This window comes from Choloepus didactylus, chromosome 21, assembly GCF_015220235.1.
Source record: "Choloepus didactylus isolate mChoDid1 chromosome 21, mChoDid1.pri, whole genome shotgun sequence".
NCBI lineage: Eukaryota > Metazoa > Chordata > Mammalia > Pilosa > Megalonychidae > Choloepus > Choloepus didactylus.
The window spans coordinates 16,679,984-16,697,015 of NC_051327.1; the positions used below are offsets into that span (position 1 = coordinate 16,679,984).

Sequence of the window (17,032 nt, forward strand, 5' to 3'; positions counted from 1 at the left end):
GAACCAAGACCACTTTAGCTTTGTCAGCTCTATAGCACTCTGTCCCTTCTTAGTGAGGAGGACTGTCTGTCCTTCCATGCCACCCTGCCAAACATCACATCGTAGACACCCTAACCTGATTGGGTTGTGTTCCTGTTCTCCTTCCTTTTCATCCCATGCTCATCAGCCAAGCTAGCCACCTAGTGTTTACTGGAGCCAAGAACTGAGAGCCTCCAGCCCTTTGGAGACCCCTCCATCACTCAGTGGGGTGGTCGTTTGGCAGGCCAGCGATGGAGCAGGTGCCACCCTGATTGGGCTTACAAGGCAACCCGGGGAAAGAAGGTGCACACAAGTGAGAGAGTTGGAGAACAGTGATGGAGCCGAGTGTGCTTCTGGCCAGAAGTGCTAGGAAGTTAAGAGTTGGGAAAGATTCTCATGGGTTGTAATCAGAGGCTTCGTGGAAGAGGCAGGAGCAGTGCTGGAGCTGAAGGACAGCCGGGCCTTGGATGGGCAGGGAGGGAGGGAGGGCATCTCTAGAGGAGGCGGCGCAGGAGCGGAGCTGTGGAGGCCGTGACAGCAGAGCGGCTGCTTGAGGGAGCAGAGAGGAGTCGGGCAGCCTCGTCATCCTCATCAGCACATTTATTGACGGCCCCTGGGAGGCGGGGCTGGGGACAAAACATACAAAGACAAGGACCTGCCCTCAAAAAGTTTCCATTCTAAGGAGACGGGACCAAAAAATACAGAATGGTCTTTCCTGGGGATGGCCCACTCTCCCCTGCGCAGATCAGAAGCCCCTGGCCTACCTTGCCCCAGGTTCTGGAGCCCGATGGGGCCCGGAGCAGCCCCAGGGCCATGGTGTCCCTGGCCCCTCAGCTAGGGCCTGACCACCTGGCTCCGAGGTGGTGGCCCAGAGTTGGGGGAAAGGTAAGCTCAGGAGATGATGGAAAACACCCTCACTGACCTTGGTGTTGTGCGAGGCCAGGGGAGTGGTAGGGTGCAACAGGGCCCCCCTGGGGGAGGCCAGCATCTTCCCAAGCCCCCGTAGGTGAGTAAGGGTCTCTCGTGGGGCTGGCCCGTCGTCCAGGAGGCCCCAGCGGGGAGGCAGAAAAGGCAGTTTCCTCAGCGCCAGAGGCATAACACCCTGCCCACCCCACCCCAGCCCTCTGGGCATCCTGTGGTGGCCCTCCTCCCCAGCTCAGCCTCCAGGGCCAGGGCCAGGGTTCGCCTGAGGCCAGGGGGAGGGGCCTGCCCCTCCCCCCACCCAGGCAGTGGGGGAGGAGGAGGAGCCACGCATTAAGTTTGTCTGGGCCCCCCCCACTGGGGGGCCGCACCCTGAATCCTACCGGTGGGGGGGCTCTGGCTGCGAGGGCCGAGGGCTCAGCAGAGGGGCTGGGCCAAGGGGGCACCCCTGGGAGCCCTTCAGTGGGGGCACTGGGCGGGAGTCCAAGGGGGGCAGGCTCCGGGGGACTGCCGGTGGCCCCCGCGCGGCTCCGGTGGGCAGGACGGCTGCAGCGGGGAAGGGTTTGGGGGGATCAGCAGCAGCAGTGGGGGCTGGCTGGGCAGAGCGCTCCCGGCGCCGCAGCAGCTCCTGCAGCTTCTCTGCCTGGGTCCGCCTCAGGTGGGCGAGGGCGCGGCCCCGCTGGAAGGCAGGCAGGAAGGCCTCCAGGCTCTGCTCCCCCAGCAGCAGCTGCTCCATCTGCTCCTGGGACAGGAGGGGAGAGGAGGTTTGGGAGGAACAGGTCCGAAGGCTGAGACCACCCCGTGCTAGGTGGCAGGGCCCCTGAGTTCCAGCCCGGGCCTGCCTCTGACTTGCAGAGTGTCTGCGTATAAATGTCCCCCACTCTCAAGCCTTGATTCCCCACTTACAAAATGAGGACACCATCACCAGACCTGCTGGGTCAGGGGTGGGGCAGGGTCAGAGATGAGGATGCATTTGAAGTACACACTTTATAGAGTTTCATCAAGACCAGGGCGGGGTCTCCTCTTCCCCTAACCCCTGTGGTTCACTGAGCTCCCCGCTTCCAGCCCACCATTGAGGGGTCTCTCCCAGCTCCCCCGTGGACCCAGCCCCACGCTGCCCTGAGGAATCCACAGGGAGCCAGGGGAAAAGCCTCGGGGGGGAGAATGCGGACAGCAATGCAACCCGTGCTCCTGTGGGCTGGGCACTCCAGGAGGACTTCCTGGAAGAGGGGCACCCTGAGTCTGTAGTGCAGGAATGAGCATGGGGCTGGGCTGGGCTGGGCTGGGTCTCTCCCTGTCCCCAGGCCCAGCTCCCACCAACCCCCCCACCCCTCACCTCAGCCTCCTGCTCAGCTTCTTCCAGCTCAGCCTGCAGCCAGCCCAGCGCACAGTGGGGACTCCAGCGATGCATGCTGTCCTCTGGGGGCCACAGAGGGACGGGGTGAACAGCCCCTGCTCTCTGAGCCCATCGCCCAGGACAGACAGGCCCGAGCTGAAGGGTCCAATCCTGACTCTCCCACTGACTCATATAGTCTAGGTTTCTCGTCCCTACTCCAGAGCCTCCATTTCCCCATTTTCACAAAGCCTCCATGACCCATTTGTGCACAGCCTTCCCCCCAGGTTCTGCCCCCAGCCCCCAAGCAAAAGAGAAAGCAGGTGCTCGGTCTCCTGGGACAACCCAAGCATCTCCATCCCAGCTCTACTCACCTATGCTCACCTCCCCATCTCTGATTTCCGAGAAGCCAGGGGTAGCAGCCCTCAAATTTGCCAGGGAACAGGTCTGCCCAAGTCCCACACTTCAGAACCTGGCACTTCCCAAGGGACAACCAGCCAGACGGCCAACTGCTGCCCCCACCCCACCCCAGGGCAGTTCTCCCTGCTGCCTCCTCACCCAGTCGCTGCAGCTTGTCTGCGCAATTCTCAGCCACCTCACGCAGCTCCTGGTACTTGATGGCCAGGGCAGCCCGGCCCATCTCCAGGCGGGGCCGCAGGGCCAGGTTCTCCTTGGCCAGCGCATAGTTTGAGGCCAGGCATGCCTCGCGCTCCAGCTGCAGGCCCTGGAACTGCCGACAGAGAAGAGCCCAGGCCCACTTAGGGAGTCTGCCCACAGCCACCCTACGGCCACCCTGGACCACGGTACCCACGGGCAAGCCACAGGCCCCTGCAAGGCCCCGACCTTGTGACAGGTGTGGGGCTGCCAGAGGCCCAGCCCAGGCTGTGTCTTGAGCTACCACCCTGTGTGGCCCTGGACAGGACACCTCGCCACTCTGGACCTCGGTCTCATCTTCTACAAGGCAGACTAGAAGCGCCTACCTCATAGGGTGGTTGTGAGATTTAAGTGAGGAAAACTATGAAGGCTTCTACAAATGTTAGTTAATTTTTAATTTTTCAATTAATATGTCTGCCCAGGTCCCTGAGGAGTCTCCCTCCCTCCTCTGTCCCATTTTCCATGCATGGGCAGCTTCCCTCTCGGTTCCAGGCCTTTGTCTGCTTCCTCCTCAGGTGTTTGTGCTGAAAACACTCCTGCCCCCACCCCCCTTACTCTCCAGAGGGAGGTCCACGCCCTGTCCCTCCATGAAAGCCCCTCAGGTCACCCTCTCTCACAACCTCTCTTTCTGCCCTGCAGTGGAATCCCCACACCCCAAGGAATACACACCCCCTTTCCCTGGCTCCCTGCTTTCCTTCTCTTCCAGAAAGCAGACCCCTGTCCTTCCTGGCCCTGAAGAATGTTTTTTCCTTCTGTTTCTAGGAGGGCTGAGCCTCCCACGCCAGCCCCTGGAGAAGGCACGACCCTCCACCTGTCCCCTGTAGGATGCACCTGCCCCTCCTTGCCTGCCTCCCTCCAGCACACACTTTCCCTTTCTGCCCCCCACGGCCAGCCCGGGCCTATCTCCTGTGAAATACACAACTTTCTGTTATGGTGGCCTACGGAATACACGCCTCGGCTGGCAGTACCCCTCCCCAGCGGAAGACACAAAGCCTCCTGCGCCCCCGAATGCGCACGCCCCCCCTCCACGGCGGCCCCCTCCCTCCCAGCCGTCACACGGGCCCCCAGTTCTCCCCGCGGAAGGCGCCTCCCCTTTCTCGCCCTCCAGAACGTGGGTGTGCGAGCCAGGGTCCCCCACAACACACCTCCCCGGAGCATCCGCCGTAGGACACGCCTCGCGGCCATCCCGGGGGTGCACGGGCGCCTCTCCGTGTCCCCGGCGCCCCACCCGCCACAGGCCGGCTCCGGGCGCCCCCTCCCCCGGGGGCGGCTCCGTGGGGCCCACTCGTACGTGCCGGGCTCCCGCGCCCCTGGCGGCCCCGCGGCTCGACCCCGCGCGGCCCTCCGGTCGGCCCGCAGGTCCGGCAGGCCGCGGCCCGGCCCCCGCGCCCCCCGCCCGCGCCCCCCGCGCTACCTTCCTGCTGAGCCGCACAATCCGGTCCAGCTTGGGCTCGTCCTGAAGCAGGTCCCGGAGCTGCCCGGTGCTGAGGATCCCAAAGCGCCCCGGGCTGCCGGGCTCCGGCCCCGCCCGCGCCGCCCGGGCCCGGTACATGCCGCCCGCCCGCGCCCCCAGCTCGGCTGCTGGCTCGGCCCGCTCGGCCCGCTCCGCCCCGGCTCCGGCTCCGGCTCCGGCTCCGGCTCCCGCCGCGCGCGCCGCTCCGCCGCCAGAGGGCGCCCCGCCCGCTCTTAAAGGGGCCGCGGCGCCGGGCTGGGGGTGGGGCGGGGAGGGGGCGGGCCGCACCCCCTCCTCACCCCGGCCGAGCCGCGCCGAGCCGGCCTCCCGCCCTCCGGGATCGCCGCGCCAACCGATCCTCCCGCCGCCGCCCCGAAATCTGAGGCCGCCCCTCTCCGCACCCCTTTCGCCCGGCCCGCATTCACCACGCCCCCAGGCACTGACCCTCCCACCCCAGGCGTTTACATTTTGCAGGGCGATGTCACATTTCCCCCCTTGGATTCGCGCGACAATTTTCCGAGTTTGACCCGACACCAGGGGGTCCTGGCCTGCTGCAAACTTGGACAAGTCATTCTTCTCCCAAAGCCTCAGTATTCTGTCCTGTAAAATGGGGTGACAGTACACTGTGAGGATTAGAGACCGTGAATGTTGAGAGCCTAAGATGTAGTAGTTGAGTACCTAATATGAGTTACCGTTCCTTTAGAGATGAGGAAACAGATTCACAGAGACGGCATCTCCTCAAAGTCACATTACACGTAAATGATAGAGAATCCCAGTTCCCGGTCGCGCAGAGAACAGGTGATGCCTCTCTGTGCTGGGCCGTGGGCCAGGCACTGTGGGTGGTGGGTGGGGGTGGGGTGCGAATTGTCCCTGCCCTCAGGGAGCTCATGGGTTAAGGCAGTCACATACCCAATACAAGACAGAATGACCCGGCCACCACACAATGGCTCCTTTTGTGATTCCCACGTAATTCCAGATATGCCACAACTAGGCTTGGCGGGTGCAATTGTCTCCATCTCAAGAAACACACTCAGATTGAGCGGCTTGTCTAAAATCAAACAGCCATGAGTGAGCTTGTTCCACTGCACTACACTGCCATGAAAGCCAGAGATGGGTCCAGTGCAATCAAACAGTCTTCCCAGAGGAGGTGACATTTGAGCTGGGTTTTGAAGGAGGAGTAAGAGTTCTGAAGTTGAAGGAGAAAATAATGGAACCAGAGAGAAGTCCGTAAGTCAAGGCATAGGGGCTGAAAGACCCCACAGGGACTCTCCTAACCTAGCCAGGGCACACAGGGCATGGTGGAGATGTCTGGGAGAGGAGACAGTCGAAGGCCTATTGACAGACTGTGAAATCAACATTCTTTCACATCTTTATAGCTGAAATTTTATTTTCCCCTTCAAGACTCAGCTGGAGCATCACCTCCTCCAGGAAGCCCTCTCCACAACCCCAGGCTAAGTGATATGCCCTTCTCGTCTGGGCTCCCACAGTCACTCCATGCCTCCACTGCAATCATCTGTGTTGGCAAGAGCCCTCTACCCTTCCCAATTTCCCAACTCTGAGCTCCCTGCTCCCCTCTCTGCTTCCTCAGGGCCCACTATTTCCACTGAGGTTTAAGGGGCTGCTAGACACTGCCCCCTCCTGGCCCTCTCTTGGCCCCTCCCACTCTGGGCTACTAGTCTTCTTTCCCCAAAGAGGGGATGGTAAAATCCGATGGCAGTGGGAAGGGGTGGGGGCTTCTGTTTCAGCTTGTCCTCTCTTTCTTTGTTCAGCCCCCATGGGTCCCCTGTAAACCTTCTCCACACCCCTCAGACCACCCCCACAGACCAACCCTGATCCTCTCAGTAGGTGACCCCCACTGCCCATCTTACAGAGAAGCTTCTGTCACTTCCTGCCCTAGCTCCTTGGATTTTCTCTGCATCTGCCCCATCCTCCTTCTGTCCCTCCCACCTCCAGGAAGGGCAGCCCATCCCGTTCCCAGCTGGCCCAGCTACCCTTGCTATGGGCCTCACCTTCACCCTCCCGCTCTGAGACCCCTCCATCTCAGAGGTGTGTGTCTCTCACTTTCTCTCTCTTTCCCCTTTAATTTCTACCTTAGGTACCTCCCGTTCACACCCACCTACAGGTTTTTTAAAATACCCTCTGTGCCCCCTGTGTCCGTTTCCTTGCACGCATACATACCCCTTATTCCTTAACTCAGTCTGACTTTACCCCCCTCCCACCCTTCGAGGGCATGGTTCCAGCCACAGTCATCAACAGGGCCCTCTGTTGCCACATTTGACATCATCGACCACCATCTCCTTCTTGACCACATAGCAACCGGAGCCCAGATATTTGATAGCCATCAAGTTGGCAAAAATTAAAAAGTCAGATAATATCAAGTGCTGGTGATGATGGGGAATGACAGTAATGTGTATGCACTGCTGGTGGAAAGGAGCATCCATTCATTTTGGAAAGCAATGTGGCAAACTAGTAAATCCAAAGATGCTCATATCATAACCCTCTACTCTACGCCTCTGTGGTGGACAGAATCATGGGCCCTGAAAATGTCTGCATCCTGACCCCTAGAACCCGTGGATATGTTACAATATGTGGCAGAATGGACTTTGCAGCTTTGATTAAATGAAGAATCTCAAGATGGAGACATTATGGTGGCTTATCAGGGTGGGCCCAATGTAACAACAAGGGTCCATATAAAGGGGAGGCAGGAATGTCCGATTCAGGGAAGGAGAGGTGACGATGGAAGCAGAGGGTCAGAGTCAGAGAGAGATTTGAAGATGCTGCACTGCTGACTTTGAAGACAGAGGCAGAGGCCCTGAGCTAAGGAATGCAGGCGGCTTCTAGAAGCTGTAAATGTCAGGGAAACAGATTCTCCCCTAGAGACACTGGAGGGGACGTGTCCCAGCCGATGTCTTGATTTCAGCCCCAGTGAAACCCATTTCAGACTTCTGACATCCAGAACTGTAAAATAATAAATTGGTGTATTTTAAGCCTCTCATTTTGTGGTGATTTGTTAAAACTGCAATAGGAAACTAACACACTCTCCTAGAAATTCTTGCTGTCTGGGACCAGGAAACCAGGCCAGAAACGTCCAGCAGCACAGTTTATAATAACAGAAAACTGGAAACAGCCCAAATCTCCAACCACAGGAGAATGGCAAAGAAACTGCTGTACCTTCACACAATGGAATACTATACAGCAGTGAAAATGAACAAACCACAGCTACACCTGTCAGTTTAGATGAATTGCATGGAAGACATTCAATCTAGTACAGTCTATACAAAGTTTAGAAATGTGCAACACTATACTTCAAATTATTTGGAAATACATGCAGAGTAAAAGTATAAAGAAATAATTGGGAACAGTAATTGGGGGATGGAGCATAATTGGGGGATGGAGGATGGAATCAAGGAGAGGACACAGAGGACTTCAACAGCATTGCTAATTCAGTTTCTTAAGCTGGTTTGGTGAGGATGCAAGTATGCATTATATTATTCTTTACACTTTTTTGTAAGTCTGAAATCTTTTATACAAAATTAAGACTTTTTTAGGGTCTATTTATAGATGCTACCTTTGGAGTCAGGCGTACCTAGGTACTTCTCTGAGCTCTGCCACTTCCTAACTGTGTGACCACAAGCAAATTCCTTCATTCCTTGAGACTCAATTTCATTGTCTGCAAAGGGGGTAGCTGTAGGATTAGGTGACGATATTGTGGCTAGCGTGACACTTGGCACTTCTCAGGTGCTCTGTAACCAGCACCTGCAGTGGGTTTCTCTGCCTAGAAACCCTCCCTGGTTTTGCATCTGAAGTTCGTTAGGGACCTCCAGGGGCTGACTGTGCAAAGGGGATGCTTTGTTTTCATTGTTCTGCTCCCTGTATCAGTCCTTAAATTTGTTGTTCTCCAAGGATCTGGTCCCTGCACCCCTTTTTTATAAAACAACTTTATTGAGATATAATTCACACACCTTAGAATTCATCAATTTAAATTGTACAACTAAACGGGCTTTAATATATTCAGTTAGGCAACCGTCACAGAATCAATTTTAGAACATTTTCATCACCCCGAAAAGAAACCTCCTACCGATTAGCAGTCACTCCCTATTCCCCTGCCCCAAGCAAGACTGCGCCCCCAAGTCCTAGACAGTCACCACTTTATATCTCTATAGATTTGCCTATTCTAGATATTTCAATATAAATGGAATCATGCAATATGTGGTCTTTTCTGACTGGCTTCTTTCACTTAGCATGTTTTCAAGATTCATCTATGTTGTAGCAGGTATCAGAATTTCATTCCTTTTAATGGCCGAATAATATTCCATTGTCTGGATTGACCACATTTTGTTTATCTATTCATCTGCTGATGGACACTGGGGTTGTTTCCACTTTTTAGCTGTTATGAATTGTGCTGCTGTGAACATTTCGTGCACAAGTTTTTGTGTGGACCATATGTTTCCATTTCTTTTGAGTAAATACTTAGGAGTAGAATTGCTGGGTCATACGTTAACTGCATGTTTAACCATTCGAGTAACTGCCAGACTATATTCTAAAGCAGCTGCTCCATTTTACATTCCCGATCTGCAACGTAGGAGGGCTCCTGTTTCCTCGCCAACACTTGTCGTCTGGCTTTTTTATTTTTGCCGTCCTAGTGGATGTGAATTGCTATCTCTTTGTGGTTTGTTTTGCATTTCCCTGGTAACTAATTACATCGCGCATCTTTTTCTGTGCTTATTGGCCATTTGTATATCTTTTTTGAAGAAATGTCTATTGAGATCTTTTGCAAATTTTTAATTGCCCAATTAAAAAAAAAAAAGAGTTCTTTACACATTCTGGAAACAAGTCCTTTATCTGATATATGATTTGTAAATATTTTCTCCCATTCTGTGAGTTGTCTTCTCACTTTCTTGATGGTATCCTTCAAAGCAAAAAAGTTTTTAATTTTGATGAAATCCAATTTATCTCTTCTTTCTTCTTCTGTTTGTGCTTTAGGTATCATATCTAAGGAGCAATTTCCTAACCCAAGGTTACAAATGTTTACTTCTATGTTTTCCTTTAGGAGTTTTATCATTTTGGCTCTTACATTTAGGTCTATGATTCATTTTGAGCTAATTTTGGTGTATAGTGTGAGGTAGGGGTCCAATTTCATTCTTTTGCATGTGGATATCCAGCTGTCCCAGCACACTCTCCCCTTTTTAATCAGAACCTCAGGGGCACAGAAATAGATTAATCATATTTCTTGTGTTTTAGTACACTCTCATTGGCCCATAGGTGATCTGCTTTAATTTCATTTATTTATGTATTTATTAACTTACAGAAAGCATCAGTGAATCCACCACCCAACCCCCAAACTGGAACCTCATCAATAACTTACATCTACCCAAGGGCCCCTACAAAAGCCTGCCCACTTTCCTGCACCCCAACCCCTACCCAAGGTAACCACACTATTGAATTCAGAGTTTATCATTCTCTTGCTTTTATTTTTACAGCTTTATTGAAGTATAATTGATGTCCAATAACCTGCACATATTTAAAGTATACAGTTTGATGAGTTTTGGCATCAGTGTTGCATCCGTGAAAACATCATCAAAATCAAGGCATAGCCTCCTGAGGGACTGGGGGAAAATGTGGGGGAACCTGGGGAACTCTTTACATTCTCACAAGCACTGGGTCTACCAATTTAGTATGCCGAGCCCTCGATCTTGGTGCTTGCCCTTATGAAGCTTTTTACTGCAAAGGAGAGGCTAGGCTTATAATTGTGCCAAAGAGTCACCCCCAGACAACCTCTTTTTTGCTCAGATGTGGCCGTCTCTCTCTCTCTAGCTAAGCCACCTTGGTAGGTGAGCTTACTGCCCCTCCCCCCTACATGGGACCTGACTCCCAGGGGTGTGAATCTCCCCGGCAATGTAGGATATGACTCCCAGGGATGAATCTGGACCCAGCATCGTGGGATTGAGAACATCTTCTTGACCAAAAGGGGGATGCGAAATGAAACAAAATAAAGCTTCAGTGGCTGAGAGATTTCAAATGGAGTCGAGAGGTCACTCTGGTGAACATTCTTACACACTATATAGATACCACTTTTTAGGTTTTAATATATTGGAATAGCTAGAAGTAAATACCTGAAACTATCAAACTCCAACCCAATGGCCTTGACTCTTGAAGACAATGGTATAACAATGTAGATTACAAGGGGTGACAGTGTGATTGTGAAAGCCTTGTGGATCACACTCCCTTATCCAGTGTATGGATGGATGAGTAGAAAAATGGGCATAAAAAAGTAAGTGACTAATGGGGGGATGGGATGTTTTGGGTGTTTTTACTTTTCTTTTTATTCTTATTTTTATTTTTATCATTTTTTGGAGTAATGAAAATGTTCAAAAATTGATTGTGGTGATGAATGCACAATTATATGGTGACACTGTGAACAATTGATTTTACACTTTGGATGACTCTATGGTATGTGACTATATCTCAATAAAACTGCAGGAACAAAAAAATCAAGGCAATGGACATATCTATCACACCCCAAAATTTCTTTAAGTCCCTTTGTAATCCCTCCCTCAGTCCTTCCCCCCACCCCTCCCTCATCCTCAGACAATCCCCGATCTGCCTTCTGTTGCTACAGATTAGTTAGCATTTTTCTAGAATTTTAAGTAAATGAAACCATAATGTATTTTTTTTTTTTTTTGGCTTGGCTTCTTTAGCTCACTCAGCATAGTTATCTTGATTTTCTTCCATGCTGTTGCATTTGCCAACAGTTTGCTCCTTTTTATTACCGAGTAGTATTTCATTATATGAATATACTACAGTTTGTTTATCCATTCACCTGTTGATGGGCATTTGGATTGTTCCAGTTTGGGGCTTTTACAAAGCTGCTATGAACGTTTGTGTACACATCTTTTTATGTCCATATGCTTTCCTTTCTCTTGGGTAAATACCCAGGAGCAGAATGGCGGGGTCACATGTTATGTACAGGTTTAATGTTTTAAAAAGCTACTTAACCTCCCTGCCAGCAGTATATGAAATTCCAGTTGCTCCATATCCCTGTCAGCACTTTAGATGTTCTGACTTTTTCATTTTAGCCATTCCAGCCCAAATGTAGTTCCCCTGTTTTGTTAAAATACAATAGTTTTATAATACATATGTATGATTGTCTAAACAATATAGTGTTAATTCATAGCTGTGTTTAAACCTTGTATATAGAGAAGGCTTTGACCTCAGCTTTCTTGTCTGCCTGCTGAAAGGGACACCCTCCTACCACGTTGTGGTCACCTCAATGGCAGCCCAAGGCTAGACACAGAGGAGGCATTGGCTCAGGCTGAAGAAATGAGCAGTCAGTCACACTCAGTGCCTCTGAGCTCCAACCACCTGCTCAGACCTTACCTGCCACCCCAAGTTCAATCGCCCACTGGCTATCACCCAGGCTGACCCTTTCAATGCAGTGACCCTCAACTGTGCCCACAGTCCATCCCCCCTCTTCCTCTCTGTTTGGTTTAGGGGGTCAGCATCCTGCCAGTGCTTGGGCTCAGACCAGGAAAGCCTTCTCTGACCCCTCCACCTTTCCCACCCCCAAATGTTCCATCTGTCCTCAAATCCTCTCCACGCCATTCTGCTGATATTCACCAGCAGGTTACTTTGTTCCAGGTCCTGTTCTGGGGCTGGAGCCAGAGTTGAAAAAGACTCAAGCCCTCTGGAGGAGCACATGGAAATCACAGCAGCCATCAGTCCCTTCAGCTCCTCAAATCCTCCAAGCACTTCCCGGCGCTGGCTCGTGGTCCTGGCTCTGCAGGCAGGCCGGCCACCCAGACGCTCTCCCAGAGTGCCCCATCCTTCTCGGCCCATCCACCAGCTCCCCTCCTCCTGGCACACTTGGCCACAGCCCTGCCCCAGCCTCACCTGTACTGGGGTCGTCTAAGAGGCACCTGTTCCCCCATTAGACTAGGGGTCTCCTGAGAACAGGACAGCATTTATGTCGTCTTTCCAGTTCCAGCAAAGGATCGATCACACGGCAGGTACACAGCCAGGACACCTGGGCACAAATTCCAGCTCCACCACCCACCACCTGTATGCACCTCAGATAAATAACCTCTCCGAGCCTCCGTCTCCAATATGTCAAATGGGGATAAAGCACCCACCTCATCTGGTTGTCAAAGATCATATGAATTAACCCACCTGAAGGACTTAGAAGGGAAGGGGTGGGTGGGAGCCTAGCAAATAGTAAGTGCTTGGCAAATGTTAGCTAGAAGTGGTGGTGATTGGTTGAGTTGAAATGAGGAGAACTGCCCTAACTCTAGAGAACCCTCATATGAGGGGGGAGACACTTTCTGTTGATCTTCAAGAGACTTCATTAAACAAAGAGACTCCCCCAGCTCCCCAGTTTCCATTAAAGGAAGGGAATAATCCATCAGACAGTCTAACCCACCTCCCTTCTTTCCCAGCATCAAGGTAACCATGAAAACCCTCCTCCTTCAGAAAGCCTTCCAGGATGGGATTGCTTGGGGTAACTTCTTCTCTCTGCCTCCTCCCATCTACTCCACCCTGCTCTCCATCTTATCTTGCTCTCCCCTTACTCTTCAAGGGATGCAAACAACCGCGGACCACTCCTAGTTAGACCTTAGGTTTCCACAGGGTGTCAGCTGGAGCTGAGAGGGGCCCTGGAAAGAGAACATCGTGTCCAAATCTCCCACCTCCCCTGTTTTACCTATGCACAGGGCTGCCACATCCAGTACACCCAATTAAATTTGAATTTCAGATAAGCATTATGAATGAGTATTTTCTCAGGATAAGTATATCCCAAACATTGCATGGGAGATATAGACACACATATATATATATATATATATAGTTGTGGAATATAACATATTTACATAGAAGTAATAACTTTCCAAGTTCAATTTAACAAGTAGGTAGAGAGTAAATTTCAAAGAATGTTATGGGTTACAGTTCCACAGTGAAATATAACATATATGCAAAAAGGTAATAACTTTCAAAGTACAATTTAACTAGTAGTTATATAGGAAATTTCCAGAAATGTTGTGAGTTGCAGCACCATAGTTTCAATTATTTCCTTATTGTGAAATATAACATATATACAAAAAGGTGATAACTTTCAAATTACAATTTAACAAGTAGCTATAGAACAAATTTCAAAGAATGCTATGGGTTACAGTTTCACCATTTCAGTTCATTCCTTCTAGCTATTCTAGTACTCTATCAACTAAGAAAAAGAAGATTATATAGAGATTCAGTTTGCATAATCCTTTGTTAAATTCCATCTTGTCTGTTGCTACCCCTTCCTCTAGTTTAATCACTTTCCCAATATTCGGGGATGTCTAGGCAGTGAGACCACCCCAACTTGATCATGTTGACAAGGGGTGTTGACATTATGGTAAAAGGGGACACATCTGGTTGATATTCTTGAAGAGGCTACTGCCTCCGGGTTTGGGGACTTAGCTGGCGTAGGAACTCTCGAGGATTTAAGATTCTGAAGAATAAACTTAGTGAGTGAAATTTTATAGAATGTCAGATAGGGATCGGGTATTTTCTTAGGGATTTCGGGACTACTGTTGACTTGGGCTTATCATACTGCGGTCATTTGGCATATCTAGCTGAAGCTTGCATAGGAGTAACCTCCAGAACAGCCTCTTGACTCTATTTGAATTCTCTTAGCTGCTGAAACCTTATTTTGTTGCCTTTCTTTTCCTTCTTTTGGTAAAAACAGCATTCTCAACCCCTTGATGCCAGGGTCAGTCTAGTCTCATTTCCAGAATTCATGTCCCACGTCACCAGGGAGACTCATTCACCTGGGGAGTCCTGTCCCATGTCAGGGGGAGGGTGATGAATTTATTTGCAGAGCTGGGCTTAGAGAGAGAAAGTCCACATATGAGCAACAAAAGAGGTTCTCTGGAGGTGACTCAGGCATAATTATAGGTGGGCTTAGCCTCCCCTTTACAACCATAAGTTGCACCCAAGCAAACCTCAAGATCAAGGGCTTGACTTATAAAGTAGGGGTTCCTAATTTCATATAGCATATGCTTTGTCCACAATAATCAATCAATATCTCACGTTATCATCACTTGTATAGTCAGTTGTATATCAGTTGTACAATCCTCATCACTCTCCATTTTAAACAATTCTCATGTCCCAAAACACCCCATAGCTCTTTTTCAGCCCTTAATTTTTTGTCTGCATGGGACATATTTATATTTAAAAATTTCAGATTTAACTGGGCATCTTGGATTTTTATTTGCTAAATCTGGCAACCCTACATATGGAGAAACTGAGGCCCCAGCAAATAGAATATGTACCTTGCTTGGTTGATGAGCTAGTCAGTGGCAGGGGTGGGTATACTCCGGGGCTGCCTGTGGCGTGGCTCAAGCCCCACTCTCCGTAGACACACACACACACACACACACACACACACACACACATGCACACACACACACTAACTCTGACTTCATTCACTGGTTCCTGGGTCTGGGTGTGAATGGGTGTCTGCCCCGAGCATCAGGGAGAGACTGTGGGAAATGAAACTCATGGAGGATAGGAAAGAGTGAGCCGAGAAAGGCCAAACTGACTCCCCTGGAACATTCGTTGAGCTTGAGAGAGGTTGGAAGGAGCAGGGGGGCTTCCTTTTCTGCTACCCTTCTCCAAATGCCCACCCTGAGGAAGTGTGAATTCAGGCTGGGGTGTCGGGGGCCCTGACAACCCAGAGCCTCCTCTGGCCCAGCCCAATCTTCCAGACACCCCCTGCCATCACAGCGCCCTGGGTTCCACCTCTACTGCCCACCTCCAGCGGTGGAAAGGAAGGAAGGAAGCTCATGGGCCTGTGGGAACCTGCTCCATCACTGGGAGCTCTGCTGGGAAGGACCGTCCATCTGTCCATCCCAGACTGCCCGCTCCCTGCCAAACCCCGCCCCCAGGCCTTGCTCCCTCGACTCCGCACAGCCCTTTGCAGTTGGCAGGTGGGCTAGGGCTGCTGTCCCCTAGAGTGGAGACTGAATCCCCTTTTCCGGTGGAGCTTCAGAGAACTTGAAGACCTCATGGCCACGTCCCGGGAATCTGATGCTTGGCCGGCGTTGGCCTGTCCCCTTCTTCTCCCTGGGCTGCTGCCCTGTGGGTGATCCAGGATGTTTGTGGAATGAGTGTAAGCATCTGAGGAACACCCACCTGAGGTCAGCGGGTCCAGGCGGCGGCAGGCACCTCGGGGAGGGGCTGGGGCAAGGGCCCAGGAAATGCGTGTAGATGCAGGAAGGCGGACAGAGGCTCAAGAAAGAGAAGGGAGAGAAGGGAGCCCGGAGAGTGGGGGAGAATTAGGAGGGAGATTGGGACTCCAGGTAGGGAAGGGAGGTCAGAAGGAGGGGTTCAGGGAAAGAATGGGGGCTCTGAGGAAGTAGAGGGCTGGAGAGGAGCTCAATGAGGGAAAGGGGGCTCAGTAAGGGGTGAGGCGGTGTAGGAGACGGAGGGACGTGGGGTTCGGTGAGGGGGGTGGGAAATCAGTGAGAGGAAAGGGGCTCAGAGGAGAGGGGGGCCTCAGGAGGGGGCCCAGGAGGAAGCTGGCTGCATAGGAATACCCGGGGTTCAGTGAGCGGGATGGGAGCTCAAGAGAGGGACAGGCTGAGTGTCAGTGAATGTCTGGGGCTGGGTAGGGGGTGCTCCAGAAGCCACCGGAGGCCGTCCCAGGTTCTTCCTGGGCTCTCCCGGGCCAGGGCGCGAGCCTGAGGCTCCTCCCTTCTGGAACCCGGTTTGGGGCCGAGCACCAAGCCCCCCGGGAGAGGCGGGGTTAAAGGTGAGAGGGCACGAGCGGGCCCCAGGCGGGGATTGGCGGGCGCCGCGGCCCACGAGCCCGGGCCAGGGCCGCCCGCCGGCTGCGCGGCTGCCACCCACGTGCCAAGGAGAGAGGGAAGCAGCGGATCAAGGGGCAAAGGACGCGGCGGGCAGGGGCCGGGCGGCGCCCGCATCCACACCCGCTGCTAAAAACCCCGCTGCCCGCACGGCGCACGGAGCCCTCTGCCGCCCGCACCGAGAGCGCCGCGCTCCGGGCCCCGGGCACCCCCCGCGCCCCCGACGCCGAGGGAGATCCGGCGGCCCTGGTGGGGCCCCACCTCACGCGCTGATCACGAGGAACCCAGGTGAGGGGCACGGAGGGGGAGGTTGGAGAGGGGTGTGGAGCCCCTTATGCTGGGCTCAGTCTCCCCAATTGCCAAACAGGGAGAGGCACTTCGGAGGTTCCCTGTAGCCCCCTTCCCTGGGCAGGTGTGGGTGCCAAGTGAGAAGCTGGGCCCAGGTGGGTGAGTGGACCTTGGCTAGGATCACATATAAGAGCCCAAAGCCCCGTGGCTGGGTAGGGAGCAGCCAGGGGTCAGGGTGGGGCAGGGACGCCGTGGGGACTGGTGACTGAGGGGCTTCTAGCCAACAGGTGGGCGCTGGAGAAGTGGCAAAGGGCACTCCCACTGGTCTGGCCTGGGAAGGCCAGGACTTGCTTCCGGCTTCCAGCCATCCCTGTCCCCCACCCTGTGTCCTGTGGGGCCACCCTGATGGGAGAGGAGGCCGTGTCCTGGCCAGGCTGGGACTGGAGTTCTGGATTCTTCTCTGTGGCTGTTTGTTGAACTTGGGCAAACCACCTTCCTTCTCCTGTTTCTGGGCCAATGGTACGAAAA

The 17,032-nt window shown here is 52.7% G+C and overlaps 1 protein-coding gene across 1 annotated transcript; it reads right to left on the minus strand.

Annotated features, from left to right (window-relative positions):
- Nucleotides 1–602: 602 nt before the first annotated feature.
- VPS37D (VPS37D subunit of ESCRT-I) lies at nt 603–4,542 on the minus strand. The gene is made up of 4 exons (XM_037814566.1): nt 4,341–4,542; nt 2,831–3,002; nt 2,276–2,358; nt 603–1,681 (listed from the first exon to the last, which is right to left on the minus strand). Exons 1-4 carry the CDS (start codon nt 4,476–4,478, stop codon nt 1,319–1,321), a joined length of 756 nt encoding a protein of 251 aa, XP_037670494.1. The 5' UTR covers nt 4,479–4,542; the 3' UTR covers nt 603–1,318.
- Between the last annotated feature and the right edge of the window lie 12,490 nt (nt 4,543–17,032).